Genomic DNA, 21,444 nt, shown 5'->3' with positions numbered 1-21,444 from the left:
AATGAGAAGCTCAAAATTAAAAAAAAAAAGCACACACAAATCGCTCAGCATATAACAAAATACAAAATCACGGCTCAAATACAAACACCCAATAACTCCAATAACCGAAATCCGAATACCTTCAGTCGTACCAAATTGTATATCTCTCTTCAAGACATCGTCGTGCATCTTCACATATCATCCATGTAGTAAGTAGTGAGAAATCACAGCCCAGCAAATCGGGCCCAACCCGCAGCTCGACCGGTATTCTGCTTCTTCTCCGGCGTGCTGGGCACTTCAGGGATTTCTGCAACTTCGACAATTCCGCCGCGGCCTTCTTCGGCGATTTTCCCGCTTACGTCTCGCCTGCGACCGACTCCGAGGGCGGAAATGTATTCGCTGTATTGCTCAGAGTCCATGCCAGTATGGAATGCGCTGCCGAGGTCAATGCCCGAGTTACTGACGACTCGGCCCTTGCGATCGGCTTCTTTAGTGGCAAGTGTGGTCTGAGTGGTTCGTCGCTTCGGGGTCGTAAGTTTGACAGGTTGGTTGGTATCGTTCTCGTTGTCGCTGTCGTTGTCGCTGGCTTCGTCTTCTTTGACAGATGCGTAGGTGGTTTTGTTTGATTTGTTTCCCCACAGTCTCAGACTGCCGAAAGTCTTCAACTTAGACGGCTTGGATGGAGGTAACTCTTCATCCGCAACTGCTGAATCAGCGGTGTTGGTGTTTCTGATAGCCGAGACATCTGGAATTTCGCCCAAGACAGCGCGACGAAGACTTGAAGGCCTGCTTCCAGCATTATTGTTCTCTGCGTCTTTAGGCTGAGGAGTTGAAGGGTTCATTCTCAAAGGATCAAGGGCTCTGTTGAGGTACTCGGTGATATCTTCTTCAAGGTTGTCTTTGTTGATGTCAAAGTGGACATCGTTCTCGAATCCATCATTCGTCTCCAAAGCTGCATATTGACCTCGAGCTTCTTTGTGTGGGATGCCACTTTCAACACGGCCGAACTTTGGCACAGGACCCAACCAGTCGCTAACACCATTGTAGACAGGAAACGGTGTGCCGTTTTTGGCTCGGCTAGGTGGCTTAGATTCACGAATGATGACATCCTCATCTGGCGTTTCGTAGCTTACCCAGTTCCCAGACGATTCTGATGGCACTGGGCTGCTCCAGCGAAGGTTATTGGGCGCGAGGCCACTGGATGTTGGGCGAAGTACAGGCGCATCTTCGAATACCGATCGCGGCCGAGATGGACTCTTTTGATCTTGAGCTGCTGCGCGAGACGGTGACGTAGGATATCCGGATTGGTGGCTTGAGTGAAGAGAAGTACGTGATGCTCTCTTAGGGTCTGCCAGGGAAGTCGATGATTGCTGTCTGGTGTGCATAAAAGGAATCGGTTGTGGTATGTCATCGGAGACGTCATCCAAGTGTGACTTGACGCTGAAATATGCCGAGTCCACTGTGCTTGTGCTCATATGCTTCTTCTCTGATAATTCCGATCTTGATAACTTGCTTCGTCTTGTTGATGGACGGGCGGTCAGGTTGTCTTCCAAAGGATTCATGTCAGGTGGTAGCTTGGTTATTTGTCTGAAAACCACTGCCAAGTAGATAGAGATCATCAGCGAAAAGAGATGCAGGCCTCCTACACCAGCACTTGCGTAGAAAAGTGATTCGACAATGTAGTGTTGGATGTTGTCGTCGTTGAAAAGAGTTCCCCAATTATAGTAGCCATCATGGTACTCTTTATATGCAACGAAGCTAGTAAAAGCGTAGAAAGGAACCAAACCACAGTCCATGATTGACGCGAATAGATGGTAGCTGGTCGAAGAACCCGCAGGCCGGCTAGCGGCGGACCGAGCAAGATGATAGATTGCATAGATGTTATGAAGAATGGCAACGCTTGGCTGTTGCATTGTTAGCACGTGCACTTGTACCAATATTCAAATCACATACTGCAACGCGAATGATCCACCCTAGAGCGACGTCTGTATGAGTGATACAAATAACGCAGAACAAGATACCAAGTGCCCCGAGAACAGACAAGACTCGAAGGAAAAGCTGGAATCTTCTCGTGTGCGTCACCCGGGCCTTGGTGTGACGGCTCATAGGATGTATATGATTGTTTTGACGGGGCGCAACCCACTGTGAGCGCATTAGTATATCCTCTCATACATATAATGACTGATACGTACCGTGTCTGGGTGGCGATTGAAGTTCACCAGCGGCCCTTCCTGAGGGACGCTTGTTGGGCGAGGAGCCCTGCTTGCCTCCGTGACGGCTTTGGGATTAAATGGTTTTCCTCTGTGGTATTCATTGAATGACCACTGCGATACGGGATCGTAGAGGAATGGAGGGGATGATGATCCACCCATGATGGGAGGTAATATATCAAGAATGCGCGTGCGAGAATCCGGGGTTAAGGAATGTAGCTAACTGATAAGTGCGGGAACTTTTGTGATCAGCAAGACGGACATCAAACGAATGAAGACTGCATTGATGCGGTTCTCGATAAAGAATGAGTAATGTGGAAATTAAATGCAAAGCACGGTCTGATGATATGAGAGTGGAAGAGAGTAGAGAGTAGAAAGTAGAGAGTATAGAAAAGGTGCGAGGGGAGAGCCGGGTAGGGCTGATCATGTTTAGTTCGCCGTTGTTGGCCCGACAACCGTGATAAGAGCGTGATAGTGCGATAAGCCAGAGCCTTCCGTCATTTCCTCCACTCCGTTCCATGTCTTTTCATCATGAATAATGTCTCTGTAGTCGGCTACTCTCTATGCATCCAACGCTTAATCTCTCTCTATGCACAAGATGCGCACGGAGCGCTTTACAGGTCCCTCGAGTCCGAGCTCGGTACAGCACATCTGCCGCACTCCATGATCGTCCGTTTCGCGTTGCCGTCATAGGCTCCGGCCCGGCAGGTTTCTATGCTGCGTATCGGCTTTTGTCCAAATCGAATGATGCTGTAGTCGATATGTATGAGCAATTGCCAGTGCCGTTTGGCCTGGTGCGCTATGGTGTTGCGCCGGATCATCCGGAAGTCAAGGTATTTCAGAGACCTCAAACCGGTATATCGAAGACTAGTTACTAACGTACTTTGTCGTCATAGAATTGCGAAGAAAAATTCACCGAAGTAGCAACATCTTCTCGATTCAATTTCATCGGAAACATCGCAGTAGGCTCCCAATTGCCATTTTCCACACTCAAACCGCATTACGACGCTATTCTCTTCGCCTACGGTGCGGCTAAGGATCGGGAACTGGGTATTCCGGGCGAGGATGCCAAAAAGAATGTTCTATCGGCTAGAGCGTTTGTGGGTTGGTACAATGGGTTGCCAGAATACCGCGATCTGGCACCGGATTTGACGGCAGGGGAACACGCTGTGGTTGTTGGTCAGGGAAATGTCGCTCTAGACGTGGCAAGGATTCTCTTGTCGGATGTGGATGCTTTGCGCAAAACAGATATCTCAGAGCATGCGTTGGAAGAGCTGTCAAGAAGTAAGATAAAGCGCGTGCGGGTTGTTGGAAGGCGCGGGCCAATGCAGGTGAGATAATGACTTGACCATGAGTTCTGTCCATTACCGCGTACTAATGGTTGAAGGCTGCCTTTACTATCAAGGAGATACGTGAGCTTATTCAACTTCCCTCCGTTTCGTTCGACACTATACCAAAAGACTTTCTCCCTCCGGAGGATATCGTTGCTGCGCTTCCGCGCGCACAAAAACGATTGATACAGCTTCTAGCCAAGGGATCCGCTACAGATCCAAGTAGTGCCAGCAAAAGCTGGTCTCTTGACTTTCTTCTTTCTCCTCATTCCTTACATTGGTCACCAATGTTTCCCTACCGGCTGTCTCATGCCAAGTTTATTCGAAACGAGTTCTCATCTCCCGACCCATTCGCACCAGATGCCAAAGTTCAACAACATTTTTTGACCAGCGGTAATCCGGCCCAGGTTAATATTCCGTGTAATGTGTTTTTCCGGAGTATAGGCTACAAGTCTCTGCCGCTCCCCGGCTTCGAGGGGTTGGGCATTGAGTTTGATGGACGACGCGGAATCATTCCCAATGACGGCTTCGGACGAGTTACGAGCACTACTCGCGCGGCGGAGGATACTACGACACCCCTGGATCAAACACACATCTCGCATTTACCCGGCTTGTACTGTGCAGGCTGGGTCAAACGTGGGCCGACTGGAGTGATTGCTTCTACGATGATGGATGCTTTTGGTACAGCAGACTCTATTGTAGCGGACTGGGAAGCATCCAAATCGAGCAGCGAGGCCAAAATATCATTTTTGAACTCTACATCAGGCGGAAGCACTGGCCTGGGTTGGGAGGGCGTGCGAACTGAGGCCATGCAGAGAGGACTACAACCTACCTCGTGGGAAGACTGGCAGCGCATCGACTCTGTTGAGAAGGAAAGAGGCAAGGCAAAGGGGAAACCTCGGGAGAAGTTCGGTCGCGTAGAGGAGATGTTGGATGTTATACGATAAGTCTCTGCTTGAATATAGACCCACGATAGTGTACTAGATAGACGATACTTGATTATAGACACAGATACCCACCTCTTCGCTTAAGATGTGTCTTAACAGATTTATCTGATACCCACAGTAATAAGACCGGATCTCTTATAGTTTAGTCAGTGTTATCAGATTCCGACACTACGTAATTCATAGACATGATTCCAGCAAGAGTGGAATGTATTATCAACTTTAAGACATTTCTCCGAGCTGTGAAGCAGCGAACAATCTTTGGAGTCGGCAAGCTGTAGCGAATACGAACGACATGGGAGGATTTTCTCACTGATCTTGAAACTTGGAAAATTGATCCACCCGCACCGTCCGCTGCTTATACACTATTTTTCAGACTGGGTCTATCGAGAGTAACGCACACTCCAGGATCTGATAATACAGGACTCCGGCTTCGGAATTCGACTCCTCATATCCCGTCCGCTCAGCTGTACACAAAAGAAAACAATACCCCTTATGCAGTCTAGTACTAATACTTACCCCTGGCGCTAATGTCGCTTTCCTCAAATCCCATCACAATCTGATCACCGATCACTAAGTAATACCCAGCAGAGGATCAGGGGAAGCGAAGCGGCAGCCGAATCAAAGAAAAGAAAATTCGTAGCATTACAGTGAGTGCACTAAACAAAATTCAAAAAAGTTCTGTCAACCTTAGCCTTGCGTTAGTGCTAGGACTAAATCTCGAATAGGCTGATAGTCTACGAAGGCAACGGGACTGAGCCCCATAAACTACGTATTAACTCTCACCAAGGCGTGTATTGCTAGTACGAACGCAGTAAGATGTAATTAATATGAATCCTTTCCGCGCTCAGGATGGGCAGCTTGTTGGTCGATCTTTGATTCCCTTATGCCAACTTATTACCTACGCTATAACCGAAGAAACTTTGTCAAGCCGAGACATATCCGTTCTTTACACAGGCTAACATACTTCCATCATAGGGCCCCGAAAGTCGGGGTTTGGTGCCAAACAAAGAATCAGATTACTCGTGTATGTTTCAGATTGTCTTTGTTGGAGAAGAACTCTGTGTAAAGTCGGTGTTTCAACTTAGTCTTTTGTACGACTGCGTATTTTACTACGTACTCGACTCAAATGTCCACTGCATCTCTTGGCTTGTCCATATGGAGACGTTTCACTTCATACACTCTTGGCCTGCCACTGTCTACTATAGTACGACTCTAAGGAAGTAGTTATCCTCTAGTCTATGCATTGTCGATTGTTTACCGGACTGTTGGTGCCGATGGACTGGGCCGTATATTAAGATCTTCTTGACAGTGGATACGAGTACTTGCTCTCGAGACTCCACGGTTCATACGCACAAGCCATATAGTACGCATTTCGTATGGTTGTTCGCGATACTGTGTCGTATTAAGCGGAAGGTAAACGTGCAGTTCTGCTAGTAAACTAAAATATAGTTTCGGTCACGATTGGCGTTTGAGAGATATTCAGGTACCGGCTCATCGGGCGGAATGCTCCGCCCGTGTCATTCCCGTGTTCTCCACGTACTTTACGAGGTTACACACTTACAGTACACTTCAAGTCGAACCAAAAATACGTACGTTCGAGGCCCAGACCTCATACGAAGCCCGAGCTGACTGACTTAGGGCCTTGGTGAGTTAGTGGACTGAAAAACTTAGTGAACTGGAGCAGCGTCAACCGATTGGCCCGATCAGGCAACGCGATGATGCCCTACGAAAATGCGTGTTCGTCTCCAGTTCGCCCACGGCCTTTTCCTGTTGTACATGGACGTTGGACGTTGGACGTTGGACGAACAGGTCATTGAAACTCAATTGATCTCTTTATGCCTTCAGGTCGTTCTTTCGTCTACCTTGATGTTGTCTTGCTAACGCGACCTGAGTTTCTCTGACATCACAACCGCAATCAAAACTTTCTTATGTGGAACAGCTCTGCTGGAGACAAACTCAATTGCAGGTCTTCTTGACTGTCAATTGAGTCTCGTCATTCAATTCTACCTCATTCACGGTCGTTCGTTCGCTGTACAGCCAATTGGCGAATCATAGCTTCATGGCTTAATTCGCCCCGGATAGCTCTACGATCAACTCCATGAAGTGACATGAATAGCTTACGATAACCGACAGACAACGGGTCATGCCTTTCGCACAGTCTTATCTCCTCAATACATCCGGCCAATGTTCATCTGCAGGCAGGTAGCATAGGCGCCATGGATCAGAGCGCTCCTCCACCCCCGCCGCCCAAGTCGGCCATACCCCGTCGCGGGCCTCCTCTCACAGCTATCCGAACAGACCTTGCTCAACAGCAGTCGCACTTACCGCAGCCGCCGGCGCAACAACAGCAACAACAGCAGCAGCAACCACAACCACGCCCCCGTCCGGTCCTACAAAAACCTCGCCCCCAACGCCTCCGACCTGCCGAAGTCGTCGCAAACCAACCTCCAAGCGTCCCCCTCCAACCCGAGCCAAACAAAAGAGTAGCTTCCAAAACCAGTCTCCGGGGTCTATTTGCACGAAACAAAGCTCTGCGCGAGGAACGCAAGACGGAAGCCAGTCTCCCCGCTGTTGGGGAGCGGCGCGGGTCGGCGACTCCATCAACCACGGTACCGGATACCCCGCGGTCAATTGCGCCAACATTCGCTTCGGGATCGACGTTGCATGCATCATCGCAAGCAGCTACGCCGACGGAATCCACGTTCAATTCGGATAGGCCGGGTAGGAGTACGAGAGTGAAACCGGAACCGAAATCGAAGGTCTCTTCGTCGTGGACTCCTCCGCCGCTGTTTCAAGCTTATCCGCAGGCGTCAAAGCATGCACGGCTTGCGGTTCCTAATATATCTCCGGATACTATTCTGCGCATCCATGCCACGCAAGCTGGGAATTTTCGCAATCCGTTGCAACCGGGTGAGGTAGAAGGTGGAGATGCGGATGCTGCAAAGAAGGGCAAGAAAGACGCCAAAGATAAGAAACCCATGAAACGCGGTGGAGCCAATGCCCTGGATCAGATTGTGTTTCTCAAGAAGATATTTGTCTTGGTGACGGCAGGCTACTTGCTTCAGTACTCTGGAGAAGGGAGCTATGATCGACTCCCGGAAAAGATTATGCGCCTTGGCCCAGCGTCAGCCGCATTTGCCAGTGACTCTATTCCGGGAAAACATCATGTTTTGCAGATATCACAAAAGTCTACGGATGATGGTACGGCTCCGGCAGCTGTTGGGCGCACGTTTCTGTCCAGGTTTGTGCTGCAGACTGCCGAATCGCGTCGAGCCGTACGGACGTTTCTGGTCGTCATGTCTAGCGCGCAAGAGATGAATAATTGGCTTATTGCGTTAAGGAAGACAATCGAGTCTCTGGGTGGGAAGAAGTACGTTCCAGAGCTAGCAACAGGAGAGGACAACGAAGCCCCAGAAGTCCCTAGCAACACTTTGCTCGCTCACCGTGGCTCACGACTCCTGGCTAGTCGCAAATCGAGTTTGAGAGAATCCAATCCGCCATCTCCGTTATCCGACTCGTTTCCAGTGCCTCCTTCGGCAACTTCCACTCATAGGAAAAGTTATTATCAAGAAGAGGAACGAGAGCAGCAACCAGAACAACAACCGAGAGTCCCTAGCCCGGTAAAGACGGTGAATCGCCTATCGATATCCGGACCTCTGGATATTGTGACGATTCCTTCCACGACTAGCACATTTGGGGATTCTGATGTAATATTTGAAAACCCACGAGATGCCCCTCAACCAACACAGCCGACTAAAACTGCGGCAAGTTCTACTCCGCCAATGCCTCCTCCTGTCGAGACGCCTGCACAATCCCCCACGATAACTCCACGATTGCGAAAACCTTCATCGTCTTCTAGCAATACCAATCGGCGCTCATTGACGGCGTATACTTCGACTCAGTTGGAACGTCAAGGAGAGATTGCTAGAGCCAGTCGACCGTTGTCGTTTGTTGGGAACAACCCTGCTAATGCTGTCCCATCTCCCTCCACACAGAATACAAGCACACATAACCCGAATGTACGACATTCTATTTTACGTGGTGACAGTTCACGGTTAATCCTTTCCGATGATTCGACTTCACGAAAGACGCCTACGACGGAGCCTGTACCAAAAGTCCCTAACAGACTGGTGGAAACCTCTACATCCAGTATTGGGGTAAAACGTGACCTGAACACACAAAGGCGACAGTCATTGATCTCATCAAGAAGCGCGACTCCGACTAACAATTCAGCTACTGCAACCGCCAGAACGATTCCCACTATCCCACCTCGTAAATATTCCTTGACGAGATCGGAGAGTTCCGAGTCAGTGACTCCTGCAACTGGGACTCCGAGATTCTACCAGCAGAATCCGTTACCAGATGTGAACCATACGCCTCGCCTGCCGCAACAAAGACTGCCGCAGCTGACGCAATCGCGGCTTCCATCTGTTAATGAAAAGGGGCGTACTTTGACCCGGATGCCGAAGATTAACAGTAACGCTTCAGAGTCCACAACGCCTACATCTACTCCTCCGCCAAGCAACCTCGCTAGATTTGCATTGGGTAAAGATCGAGCAAATAGGGTATCATCTTCGGCAGCTAAAGCGCGAGAGCCTCCAAGTCGAAGTACGTCCGCATTGAGCCATCGACAACCACGCCAGACCACAATCGCTCCTGCTCCCTCAGAAGAACTGCAAAGTCGAACCACAACCCCAGCTTCATCTCCACAAACACCGCAAACACCCCGAGAAGAATCAAGCCGGCGCAGCTCGCTCATTGCCTCTCAATCACAATCCCAACAAACTTCTCCTCGCACTCGCCGCAACCCGAATCTCTCCTTCCTACCACCGGCTCCGCCTCCAAACATGCCTCTCCCCGAAGCACCACCCAACATAGCCTTTCGCCACATCCCACTATGGCAAAAGAGACATCTCCAGCAACCGTCCCATCCACCACCCTCCCAATTACCCCAAGCACCTCCTATTCAGCCACCTCCACAACAAGCACAACAAACCCATCTCCCGCGCCCATCAATCTCATCCTCACCCCTAACATCAGCAGCATCCTCACCCGCTCCCCCTCCCGCTACCGGCTCATCAACACCAAACCTAAACCAACAACACTCTCGCCGGCGAAGCTCCGAACTGCGAAGCCTCCACCTGCAAATGGCGAATATGCTAAACAACAGCATCATGCACAGGAAACAGTCAGACGTCTCTCTTGCGGGTACCACCACTACCACCACTACCACAGCGACGAATACGGCTAATGCGACGCCGACGTCGGAGTTTCCGCCACCCCTGGGTTTGAACCTGCAATTAAACCCATATCCGCAGAGACGCAGCCAGTCACCGCAAAAGCGGCCTAATCCCTCATAAGCAGGGTCGAAAGAAAAGGGGTAATTCATCATCACCGAGACTCACGGGCGCCAAGTTTTTGTTAATATTTCGCTTCTTGTTGGACATTGTATTTGTATTTGTATACGTATATATATTTTAGATTTTTGGATGTATCATATACCATGCATGGTTGGATTGGGTTAGGCCCAGGATTGGAGGTATCGGTGGTGATGATGACCCGTTGTGTATTGATAGTTTGTATAAAATGGTGATTTGTTTATACAATTTATGAGATAATTATAGTGGGGATTTGTGTAGCTTGTAAGGTGTCGTAGAGTAGGTATCTTTGGATGAAGTTGCGGAGCCCTCAAATGTCCTAGATGGACAATCTTGGTACCTATTCTAATAGGCAGCTTCAAATACATGACTTCGACGGATCAATTGATACGATGTCAACTAGTCAGTTAGTATTGATTGTACTAAATCTCGTTGCTTCCCTCCCTACATAGGCGTCGAATTCATACCTTGGAAGTCAAGTACATGTTCCATCGGGTCGATGGTTTTGTGACCACTGGTACCTATGCTGGTCTGATTGGGTAACTGTTGATATCTACTAATGCTGGTGTTGCTTATGGATCTCTTTATACGTACTTATAACATACTATCATGCATCGTATTGCTGTGTGTAATTATAAACATAGATCATAGCTATGAAACGTGTTTATGCTCCTAGATTAACATAAGTCCCGGGTCATACACCCAAGCTCGCCCAACACTACATTCAATACCAATCTTGTTCGTTCGCAAGCTCAACACAGATCTGTGCCCTAGATAAGGTTGTACGTGAGAGCGTGTCAAGGAGATCGGGGGATTGGAGATTGCATGTCGCTTACCAAATTCGACACCAAAGTAAGGCCTCATATCGGTGGCTTAGAGTTGTAGATAAGCGTAGATCAATGAAAAGTAGGACACCATCAGACTAGTATAACCATACTTAGTAGGAGCAGTATCAGACTTATATTCTTTCAATAGGAGAAGTTCTCTGATACGACGGTCTGACCCCCCAGCCATACTAGAAGAGTTTTAGATAGCTCTGTACTCGTGCAGATGAAGAACTTCGTCTTCCTCCCAGCCTCCGACACCTCCTGAACAGGCTTCAGCACGTCACCCTTATCTATTCTACGGTGGACCACTTCTGCTCCAACCGCGGCGACTTGGTCTAATAGTGACTTAAGAGTCTCTTCTTCCACCGATGAGTGGGTTCTGTCTGCCAGATTCACTCCAGTAACGAATAGTCTCGTCCGCACCGCAAGTCCGGGGATCTTGCTAAACGTGTCGATGGCAAGAGGAAGGTCATCTGCCCGCAGGGTCCAGAGTACATGCAGGTAGTCCTGAGATTCCTGGCCTGGGCCGGCCAGCACACCAGGAGCCTGGGCAAGCAGTGGAGTTACCCCGACGCCGCCGGCGATAAAGACGGCTTGCTCCTCGCACGGTTTTTGAGCAGCAATTGGTAGTAATTGAAAAGCTTCATCTCCACCAAACCCCATCAAGGGAATTTTCAGTTTCGTTGTCTTCATATCATAGTCCCAGAGGAAGGCAGTAACTGCACCATGTTTCCGCACTGTAAGCTGCATCAACGTCCCTTCCGGAAGTGTATTTTCTTCTCCTTCCGTCTCGGATGCAGCTGGTGGCAGGTTGGTCACGGTAAACGTTCTCACGTAGTCGTCGTTCAGGCTCTGAGGATTCTCCGCATTCATATGCTTGTACCCTTTGTCCAGTTCGCCGCTGAAGTCTAAAGTTACGTGTTGTCCAGCAGCCCATGGTTTGACGGCAATCATGCTGCTGCCTCCTTGTGGAGTCGTAGTAGTACTACTGGTAGAATGAGCAGGTGGATGTAGGGCAAAGGTGAAGCGATTGATACTTGGCGTGAGCAACTCTCTATTTACTAATTCAGCCGTGGCTGCCGCAGAGGATGTGGTTTCGGATAGCACATTAGGCTCTTGGGCGAGCCCTCGCACTGGGGGATCGTATGGCGACATGTCATGGACTGGGCTGCCGCAAAAAGGCAGACCGTTAGCCACAAGGCGTGCAGCCTGGACGTGGATGCGCACAGCGAGTTTACAATGGGGCATAATCTCAGCGGCTGCTGCGCCGAGCAGCAGATCAGCAGTGCCTGTGAGATAAAGCACATCGGATGATTCAAAGTCCGGGACAACGATGCCGATTCGGGGATTCAGATATAAGTTACCTAGCGACTGGTAAAGCCGGTTGCCAGAATACTCTGGATAGACTAATACAACACCTCTGCAGTCCTTGGGCTCATTGGAGGCCACACGCATGAATCCGGAAGGGCCACCGCGATGGTTGGTGTCCATTGACTCCCCGTTGGTCGAAGATACAAAGAACAAGTCGGTCTTATGAATCAGGCTCACAGCCTGCGGGGGCAAGGGGAGCGACTCTGACATCAGCTGAGGTGATGGCACATGCGTCCGTACTTCTCGCCTGTTGATATACTTGGGGCAGTTACCGGTGCTTTCCTGCACCAGCATCGACAGCTGCAAATCTCCCACTAATTTATTATGGTCGGCCATGTCCATGTCGTCCAGTGGCTCGATTCCAAGAAGCCTGCCCATTACCTTGACGCGATCCCGGGAGTCGAAGTCTATGCTTATGCCGCTCATTAGCTTGTAGTCGTCGTCCGGGCTGTTTGCTGGCGACAGAAGGGCCTGAACCACGGGGTCATGCTGCCGGTCCACCAAGACGCGGACACCCAGTATGCCTTTGGCGATCTGCTGCGCAAAGCCCTTTTGGCCGCCCCAGATGGTGCTCCATGGCCGGCCCTCGTGGTCAAGTGTGCCGACCGCCAGCAGCTCGTTTTCAGAGATACGTGCCCCATGAGCAGGTGGAAACACTAACGATGTCGGGTTCGGTCGCTGGAAAGTGGTTACTCCAAGCAGCTCCATGATCGCCCGTTCTCCAGGGTGCCATCCAAGAGCCGATCGCTCGGGTGAAGGAGGTACTAGTGATGCCTCCATCATGATACTTCCGCTGATGTCAAGATTTGGGTCACAGATAAGGGTTCAGAGCGGTTGATGCAGTTCTAAAGAGGGTAAAGAAAAACTTGTGTATGCTGAGTTGAGAAAGAGGGGTCACGTTCATATATCAATTCTTCCTTACGATCGACCTGTGGGTGGACTGCTCTGAAAAATATATTGGCGACTGGTTTGCGTACGTGGCGCACCGAGACGACGGGCCTCGTCTCGTCTACCCATTTGATAAGCAAAAATACTTACATTGCAACAATGTTCACTTGAGAATGCCATGCTGTGGGAATGATTTGCTAAGCCAAATGATTCAGTCCACCAGTTACAGTCAAAAACCGAAGGACTTGCAACATTGGGCCAAGCAAAACGAATCATCGTTCAGTCCATTTCTCTATACAGCAGTCACCCCACACCTCCTTCGTCTACAAGACTTTAATCCCCTCCTTCACTTGAGGATAGATTATGCGGATAGTTAGGAATGTGGGAGAGCATTTTAGCCTTTAGATGAAGCAGGCAAAGAATCTGTCCCACATTTTCGTTACACAGCTCACACAGCTCTTACAGAGACAATTAAGTGTCTAAATTTTGCAGGGTATCCAGAAATATAGTTTGCCTTACGATTGAACTAAGCTTTCGGATTGTTTCTTCGTCAGTTGAGAATACTAAGTGATCTTATCTGTCCGCTTTTTCTCCGATGGGAGTGCCAAACTGCATAAACTCAAAGCTCGGCGTTATTATTCGACCATACAACCAGCCTCGATATTGTTTCCCATTGGGTCAAGGATGAATGCAGCATAGTACTTAGGATCCATGGCCGCACGCAGGCCGGGAGGCCCGTTATCCTTGGCGCCAGCTTCTATAGCAGCCGTATAGAATTCGTCAACGGCAGTCGAGTCTGTTTCTGGTCTTAGTAAACTGCGAAAAAAATGATAAGAACCCGTGCCATAGATCTCACCTGATGCTCGGAATGCGACATGAAAGGTTGAATGAGTATCCTTGTCATTAATAGCCACCCACCAGTCGGGGGATTTGCTGCCAAAGCCTGTCAACCCATCGGGGAAGCTCTTAAGCTTCGAGTAGCCTAGTGGCTTCAAAGCTTTGGTGTAAAAGTCGACAACGGCGGTGTGCTGACTGGCACTAGGCTTGACCATGACATGTGAGATAGGCATCTTGAGTTGTAGTTAAATCGCTAAGATGTACTCTTATGTATGAACTTGAGACGTAAAAATGGAAAGGAATAGTCTTCTGGGTATCAAGCCTTATAAGTCAACGATAGATAGATACGCCTCCGCATTGTTTTACTACTGAATGGAGGACCCTCCCTAGAGGAATCCGACGTGCATACATAATTAGCTACCTCTCTTCTGTGAGGTTTGGTGTCAGTAAAAATGCCGCAAAGTATCTTACATATAATTGAGAGACTGATTGGGTTCGTGTAATGTCATGTATTCAAGTGTGTCTAATAAGATGAAAATATCAGGCATCCGAGTGCCATATACATGCGCTGCACTCACCATATTCGGGATAGCGGTAAAGTAGTCTTGTCATTAATAAAGACAACAAATAATAAAACACTCTATCGATTCTACGTCAAGCAACTTTTTGCGCCGCCATCTTACGAGCCCTCGTATCTAATAGCAAACGTGCATATAGAGCAACTTTTTGCGCCGCTATGCCATGCACCCCACATACACTCTACTAACGGTCCCACAACCAATTACAACACAATCATTAGAGTTGATGATCACTATATTCGATGGCTACATGCAGATAGTGCAACTTTTTGCGCATCAAGTAACTGCTTTGTATTCACAACGCACATGTCTGAAAAGATTGTCCTTGTAACCGTACGCCAAACCTTTGGGCGATACCACCGGTCTAATAAGTCCATATGCTTGTTCAGAAATGATCCAACCAATGAAAAGATGTTGGAATTGTCGCCGTAGGCAAAATCATGGCTTACCAGGTGAAGGGCTTCGACTAACAGAAGTATCTTGTAGGGAAAAAGAAGCGATGCGACAGAAAGCTTCCTTCGTGTGATAGATGCAACCAAGGTGGTGAAGTCTGTGCAGGTTATGGAACGCTTCTCTCATGGCCACAAGAAGCCGATCACTCAAGAGCTGTCGTGAGGGTTCCTGGCACTGAACTTCCAATCAGGAACAGGCCGTTATATTTCATCAATGTTGCAGTCCGGGACTTACAGCTCCTAGGCCAGATTAAAACCTATGGCCATGCTGGTTAGTAGCCTGGTTCGTTCATTGCTAAGGTGATTGGGTTGCTGTTTGCTAAAAAAAAAACATAGACTTGTTAGCCACGAACCAAAGTCTCCTTGGTCATCCTGAGCTCATGGCTATGATAATCGGAAGCTATGCTATTACCGCGCCTGCTTCCGACAGATTTTCTTCGCTTCAAGGTAGGTAAGCGTGGTGAACATTAAAGACAACAATCTACTATTACTGATGGGTAAAAGGCCGTGACGATATGGAAGTGTTCATGGCTGCATTTAGCGATGGAATCAATGAACTGAATGGCGTACTAATCAGACTAACAGCCAACTGCAGTTCATTGGCTACCTTAGCGCTCCGCTACGCACTAATATCGTTGTCTTTCCAGCGACTCGGGGTGCCTCTCAGGGCGGCACAGAACCAACTGCACGCTATAAGAGCTCTGCAGGCAGTAATAGAGCAACCTTTACCATGGGATGAAGCAGATGCTTTCAGGGCAGTCGCTGCCAGCGTGGTACTCTATATATTCGAAGTGAGGAAACACTATTGAAGTACACAAGCGACCACTAAATATTTGTAGATGCAGAATGCCGAGTCCTCTATGAACTGGGTGGTTTATTTTGACGGTGCCAGACGGATCGCTGAGAAAGCGTATAAAGGAGGCGGGGACAATGGTTGCGACGCACAACTGCTGATGGACTGGGTCTTTTCGCATTGCACCATGTATCAATTCAGCTTTTTTTATTGGGTTCGACGAGAATACCCACAAGCATGGCTTGCTAGGCAGAGGCGACTGGTTCATACATCAGTTTCATCTCCTCTGCGTCAGGTCGTACGTGGCTAAGCCTACTACTTCTGGCTTGGACTGACTGATGACTCACAGATACTTCCATTATATGGATGCTCTCTGGAGCTGCTTGACACCCTGCATGACGTGTTGCTGAACTGCTTAGATCGCACCGACTCTGAATACATGTCACAGAGACACAAAGATATCCTTGATCAGCTGACAGATCGGCTGCAGAATCTCATTCAGCGAGAAAGAGTGGGTGATGACAGAACTGATAGCCCCCAATCCTCACATGCTCGTCAAGTCGCTGAAGCCTTTCGCCTTGCGGCGCTTCTTTTTCTGGAGCGTGTCGCAAGGAATAGTCGTCGGGATGCACCACGTGTTGCACGACTAAGATCTGAAGCATTCGCTCTGCTTGGCAACATGCGAATCTGCGACCGGCCATGGCCTCTATTCGTTCTATCCATCGAAGCCGAAGATGGAGATCAGCGGCGACTGACTCTAGCTATGATGGAACGTATCATGAAGCGTGGACCTCAGGCCAAATTCGCTCCGGTCTGTAACATGGTGCGTGAGGCTTGGGCGCTGCAAGACCTTGCTGTTGGAGACGAAATAGATGCGCTAGATCTATATAGGGCCTTGATTCAGTCAAGCCGGCTACCGCCACTGTTTGGCTGATGTGCTCGGACAATAAAAAAATTATAGAACTTTGAATGGTATATTGTTTAAAGGGGCGTCTCAGGCAGTTCTGTGTTGTAGGTGGTGAGGGATAGTAGAACCCCTTCCACAGCTTTACCACAAGCTTCAGTATCTTTGAAAGCATCACCATTTGAGACATGAATTTTAAAAGAGTCCTACATGTCCTTCTTCCAGTCATGATCTGCTGGCTTGTGGTCAGGAATCTCGAAGTACCCTTGTCAACGAATACAACATCCACAGTCAAAGTTACAGTATACCCCTCTCTTCCAACATATATTTTTAAGCATCCAGTCTAGAACATGCTCTCTGAATTCGTACATTCGACTTACAGGTCCCCAGGGCCGATTCATGTCATTGCGATTCAGATTCTTCTTGTGGAGCCACCATGCCAGATCCAGTTTCTTGATATCTTCTCTGCGTTCCTTCAGCCGCTGTCTATCCACTTCGCATAGTGTTTCAAGTTTCTCCCTCTTTTCAAGAGCACATATTTCTTCCAAAAAATAAATCTCGCGCTCACAAATTGCCGCACCGGTAAGTTATTCACTCAATTGGAGTTCTAACCAGTTGCAGTCGGCATTATTTTTGCGGGTTGACGGAAATAATGTCCGAAATAGGCTTTCAGAGACTAACAAAAGTAGTGCCGCACGATTTTTTCGTACTCTATTAATTTCTTCTCAAGTGCTCCAAGGAAAACATCTTGACCAAAGCTCCTCTAAGCAAAGTGCCAGCCAGATAGACATCGGAATCAAGCCGCCGAAGAAGACCAAGCTCGTGAAATTCTCTCAACTTTCGAATGAATGGGAGAGGAATGAGGCGCTAGATTTGTCTTGAATTCCTGGGTTAAACACGGTTTGATGCCAGTGCCTGCTCCCTAACTGCCTACTTCTGCCTGGGTCTCCAGGCTGCCTGAAATCAAGCCATCGGCAGTATTAAATTCGCACTTACGCATCATTGGCTTTAGTCTTCTTTGCAAATTGATTTGAGAGCCATGTTAGTAGCATGAGAAAAGAGATGGTGGTGGAAGGCAGCGACTAGCCCTAAACCGCCGAAATAGGAAGTATGTGTCCCAATTAAATCCGCCAAGTACCTTACCTAGGTAGCCTCTGATTCTGTTTATATTCATCTCCATTATTTAAGTACATTCTCTCAAATGATCAATTGATATTATACAATATATGATTCGACCGACTCCGATCACAGTAAGTGGCGAAAAACTCTATTCAATACAAAACCTGGGCAGGTAGAATATATTTGACGCTCTTTTATATAGATTGCAGGGCCAGAAAGCTCATCGCGCCACTGAAAGCTTACTTTTATATAGGTGTTCTGTCTAGAAAATGATACGAAAGAAAATTCTGGAAAGCATCAGACCCAGTTATTGGGATCCTTAAGCTGATTGAGACAAGACGAGTCCAGTAAGGGCTTTCCGGCCGGATTCTGTCGGCTTTTGGATCGAACACAAATTTCCGAATCCGACCGCATTTTACGTCATGACTCTTCGCCTCCTTTCATATATACACAGTTTTTTCGACAAAATTACAACAATCAGTTCACAAACTCATCCTGTATAATCCATCTGTATCATGCCCGGTTCTATTATCGCTATTCGTGTCGCCCAAGCCATAGGCTTTACAGGCGCTGCTTGGCTCTCTGGTAAGCGGGCATCCTTTCAAAGTATGATCTAGAATAAACGAATTAACCTTTCTCGTAGGAAATATTGCTGCTTTGAGCGCAAATGCGGCGCCTGCTATCGCAAAATCCGTTCGGGAGGATAGCATCTCGCCAAAGGTAGCTTGCAAACAGTGGAGGGACATGTACGAGGCCGGCAAGACTCAAAATCCTCCAGTTGCCGCCATCACAGCAAGTTCATTCGCATACGTTGCGTGGTCAGCTCGACAGAGTCCTTCCATCTTTGCATCTGCCAGGTACGGTGGTGCTGGCATATATGCAGTTGCTGCCGTCTTGACGTTGAGCATTGTTCCGTACACGATCGCGACGATGAGTGGAACGAACGACAAATTGCTTGGACTTGCCGGAAGCAAGGCGGACCTCTCGATCAGTCGTGCGGAGGTGGAAAATTTACTTTCCCAATGGACCCAGCTAAATTGGGTAAGAAGCTTGCTCCCACTTGCTGGTAGTTTTGTTGGTATTGCTGCTGCACTACTGTAAGGGGCTGATGTTTTCAGAGATCTCTGTATGAAGAGCTGATATGTATTCTACTTTGAACCAATATTAATAATAAGTTGATCGCAACCGGGGCCTAGCATGGTTTGGAGTTGTAGATTGAGTTTCAATCATCTGAATGTGATGGTGTCTGCGACACTGAGGCTTTCGTATGCAGGCTTGAGTCAAGGACCCAACTTGGTACCAAGAAGCAAAAATTTCCCCTTAACAGTTTTCTCCTTCTGTATTTCGGTAATAAAAGTAAATACAACATCCTTGGTAGAGACAAGTAGTAGCGTACTCCGAAAAATCACAAAACCACTGCTCACTAGATCTTAGTGAGCAGAACAGTCACACCACCCACCAGAGGAAACAAACTGCGAACCAGATTCAAGCATCCCCATCGATCAAGAGCTCTTTCAACATCATCGGAGCAAGGGCTGATTTTTGTCTTCTCCTCCATACTTGCAGCAGGGAAAAGAACCTCCTCAGGTCCACGCAGGAAGACAATAGTGTAGGGCACGATGCACATACAAGAAGTAGCAGCGGCAAGAAAATGGTTCTCATTTGTCTGATACCTAAGCCATGCAAAACATCCTGCAGAGAAAACGATCATGGGTGTGCCAATATGATGGCATCTGTTGAAGACCTTCAGCCATTGCTTCGCAGCCAAACCAGGAGACTGTTTCGTGGCTAATTTACAGGTGCTCACGCCACCAGCAGAGAAGGCAAGCATGGCTCCTGCGTTGTTTCGACTTCATATCAGCATAAGAAAGAACCCAGAATACGTCACAATCTTACCGGAGACGAAAAGAGAGGAGGTTATTCCTGCTGCCTCGACGAGGGTCGTGACCTGGGGCATGGTTGCGGTTGAAAATCTATGAATGACTGAGATCTGATCTAGGCGAAAGAATACTTGAGTGCAACTTACTGAATACTTCTTATGATCACGCGTATAGACGGTTGATCGGCTTTTTATAGTGGGATTGATGAGTATACGCTGGTTTTGTCCGGAAATACAATCGGCCTTAGACGGGATATGGCATATATAATGGTGTGGGGAAAGAGCATTTCAGAGAACCCAGAATAATTGGATAGACAGGTGAGATCAATTTTGGCGAGCTCAGCCAAATTTCGGGGCTAGTGGGTATGTCTAATATTACAGCTGCCTTTCATTCTTGAATCACTGTCACTATAAAACAGCTCCTTGGTTATCCTTCGTGCAAGCTAAAAAAGCGCAATTATCCCACAAACTTGCGTACACTGTCCCAACAAGTATTCAACCTTGATATGTGTCATAGCCGAAAAGACCACTCCTGGTCTTACCTCTAAACCTTCTTCTTCCCCTTTAAACCATCAAGACGTCTTGTGATAGCATATTCCAATTGCCAATATCCCGGCACAAATTGAAACAACAAGCCTCGGATAATCTTCCCAAAAACAAATGGCGCGTACAGCAATACATTTTTAGCTCTCGCGCTCGAGACACCAATCGCAGCTATGTCTGAATACTGTGGCATGGTAGCCAGACGCACGAACCCTTCTGCCAGGTCCTCATATGACACCGCCATGTATGCAAACTCGGTGCTGATCACACACCCAGTTGCTGGCTCCTTGACAAGTGCATTAGGTTGAACGAGAAGCAGATCGACGAGATCTGGGTTACTTTTCAGCGTTTCTTGAGCCTTGACAAGATCACTATACGGACGCGCGAATGCATTTGAAATCATCCAGTGTATCAGTGCTGGCCTGTCAGCGGCAAATCGAGGGTTCCATGTTGCCGACGACAAGAAAAGCAACCGGGGCGCCGTCCACTCTGACGGCGTCCTTGTCTCCAGTCTCAGCCTCGAGAGCGCTGTGAGGATAGCCTGGGCGCTATCTTGAAGGACCGTTATGTTCGGGATGTTCTCATTCTCACCGACGGTGCAGAAAATTGTCTGCGCACCAGAGAGGCAGTCTTTGATGAGGCTCTCGTCCTTGATGCTGCCCTCAAAGATGACAACTCGCTTGTCCAGGGATATGGAAGGAATAAGAGCTTCGAGCTTGGTTCGTGATCTGACATATATGCTGAATTTGTCCTCCGGTGTTGTCGCCGTGAGCAATTTGCTCAATATCAGTCGTCCGGTATTCCCTGTGGCTCCCAGGAAAGCGAAGTGGCGTTTGGTCGGCTTATGCGTTGTGTTTGACATGCTGAGCTTGAATTTTACAAATGTGTAACCTTTGTACCATGAAGATGAGGTATGCCGGTCTTAAGAGACATTTCCTTCGTTGGAAGTAGGATTCAATGGGAGCCCGCTATATCCAAGGTCCCACCCACAACAGCGGATTTTGTCGGCTTTAGGCCTGCCCGGGTGGTAGACCCTGTCTGAGACACAGACACGACGATCGAGCCATCTTGGAGAGAAAGGCATTTCATCTTCGATAGTAGGTAGACGACATCGCTGCCTTGGACTTGCAAGAATTGACCTTCCTCAGTTTTTCATTCCTATAAGTACAAGAACTTTAATGCTGGTGGAAGTCCAACTGGCATTGTAGTATCAGCCCATGATTTACCTCAATATAACTATGATCGAATTATTAATTGGTAGAAAGGAGACTCGATTGAATTGTTATGTAAGATCTAGCTCAAATAACTCAGTGGTTTCTTGGTAGTGTGAAACCTCCTGGTTCATCAGCCTCACTGCTTGGGCACTTTGAGTAAGCAAAGCATTATTCCTCCGTGTGAGAAATCGGTT

General features: G+C 48.2%; 9 protein-coding genes across 9 annotated transcripts; 4 read left to right on the top strand and 5 right to left on the bottom strand.

Annotated features, from left to right (window-relative positions):
- Window positions 1–203: 203 nt before the first annotated feature.
- On the bottom strand, window positions 204–2,351 carry BHQ10_002847 (uncharacterized protein; the record flags this gene model as incomplete). The annotated part of the gene is made up of 3 exons (XM_040875037.1): window positions 204–1,883; window positions 1,933–2,121; window positions 2,172–2,351. 3 exons carry the CDS (start codon window positions 2,349–2,351, stop codon window positions 204–206), a joined length of 2,049 nt encoding a protein of 682 aa, XP_040731351.1.
- Window positions 2,352–2,950: 599 nt separating this feature from the next.
- Window positions 2,951–4,467, top strand: BHQ10_002846 (uncharacterized protein; the record flags this gene model as incomplete). Its single annotated transcript, XM_040875036.1, has 3 exons — window positions 2,951–3,022; window positions 3,086–3,520; window positions 3,577–4,467. 3 exons carry the CDS (start codon window positions 2,951–2,953, stop codon window positions 4,465–4,467), a joined length of 1,398 nt encoding a protein of 465 aa, XP_040731350.1.
- A 2,216-nt stretch (window positions 4,468–6,683) lies between these two features.
- Window positions 6,684–9,827, top strand: BHQ10_002845 (uncharacterized protein; the record flags this gene model as incomplete). The annotated part of the gene is made up of 1 exon (XM_040875035.1): window positions 6,684–9,827. The coding sequence occupies one exon, from the start codon at window positions 6,684–6,686 to the stop codon at window positions 9,825–9,827; it is 3,144 nt and encodes a 1,047-aa protein (XP_040731349.1).
- Window positions 9,828–10,813: 986 nt separating this feature from the next.
- On the bottom strand, window positions 10,814–12,826 carry BHQ10_002844 (uncharacterized protein; the record flags this gene model as incomplete). The annotated part of the gene is made up of 1 exon (XM_040875034.1): window positions 10,814–12,826. The coding sequence occupies one exon, from the start codon at window positions 12,824–12,826 to the stop codon at window positions 10,814–10,816; it is 2,013 nt and encodes a 670-aa protein (XP_040731348.1).
- Window positions 12,827–13,566: 740 nt separating this feature from the next.
- On the bottom strand, window positions 13,567–14,001 carry BHQ10_002843 (uncharacterized protein; the record flags this gene model as incomplete). Its single annotated transcript, XM_040875033.1, has 2 exons — window positions 13,567–13,727; window positions 13,788–14,001. 2 exons carry the CDS (start codon window positions 13,999–14,001, stop codon window positions 13,567–13,569), a joined length of 375 nt encoding a protein of 124 aa, XP_040731347.1.
- Window positions 14,002–15,200: 1,199 nt separating this feature from the next.
- Window positions 15,201–16,525, top strand: BHQ10_002842 (uncharacterized protein; the record flags this gene model as incomplete). The annotated part of the gene is made up of 4 exons (XM_040875032.1): window positions 15,201–15,249; window positions 15,303–15,589; window positions 15,638–15,889; window positions 15,941–16,525. 4 exons carry the CDS (start codon window positions 15,201–15,203, stop codon window positions 16,523–16,525), a joined length of 1,173 nt encoding a protein of 390 aa, XP_040731346.1.
- A 1,604-nt stretch (window positions 16,526–18,129) lies between these two features.
- On the top strand, window positions 18,130–18,715 carry BHQ10_002841 (uncharacterized protein; the record flags this gene model as incomplete). Its single annotated transcript, XM_040875031.1, has 2 exons — window positions 18,130–18,199; window positions 18,258–18,715. 2 exons carry the CDS (start codon window positions 18,130–18,132, stop codon window positions 18,713–18,715), a joined length of 528 nt encoding a protein of 175 aa, XP_040731345.1.
- A 322-nt stretch (window positions 18,716–19,037) lies between these two features.
- On the bottom strand, window positions 19,038–19,571 carry BHQ10_002840 (uncharacterized protein; the record flags this gene model as incomplete). Its single annotated transcript, XM_040875030.1, has 2 exons — window positions 19,038–19,450; window positions 19,511–19,571. The coding sequence occupies 2 exons, from the start codon at window positions 19,569–19,571 to the stop codon at window positions 19,038–19,040; spliced, it is 474 nt and encodes a 157-aa protein (XP_040731344.1).
- Window positions 19,572–20,037: 466 nt separating this feature from the next.
- On the bottom strand, window positions 20,038–20,898 carry BHQ10_002839 (uncharacterized protein; the record flags this gene model as incomplete). The annotated part of the gene is made up of 1 exon (XM_040875028.1): window positions 20,038–20,898. One exon carries the CDS (start codon window positions 20,896–20,898, stop codon window positions 20,038–20,040), a length of 861 nt encoding a protein of 286 aa, XP_040731343.1.
- Window positions 20,899–21,444: the final 546 nt, after the last annotated feature.

This window comes from Talaromyces amestolkiae, assembly GCF_001896365.1.
Source record: "Talaromyces amestolkiae strain CIB chromosome Unknown scaffold4.1, whole genome shotgun sequence".
NCBI lineage: Eukaryota > Fungi > Ascomycota > Eurotiomycetes > Eurotiales > Trichocomaceae > Talaromyces > Talaromyces amestolkiae.
The sequence above is the reverse complement of the archived record's forward strand: the minus strand, read 5'-3'. Positions and strand labels throughout refer to the sequence as shown.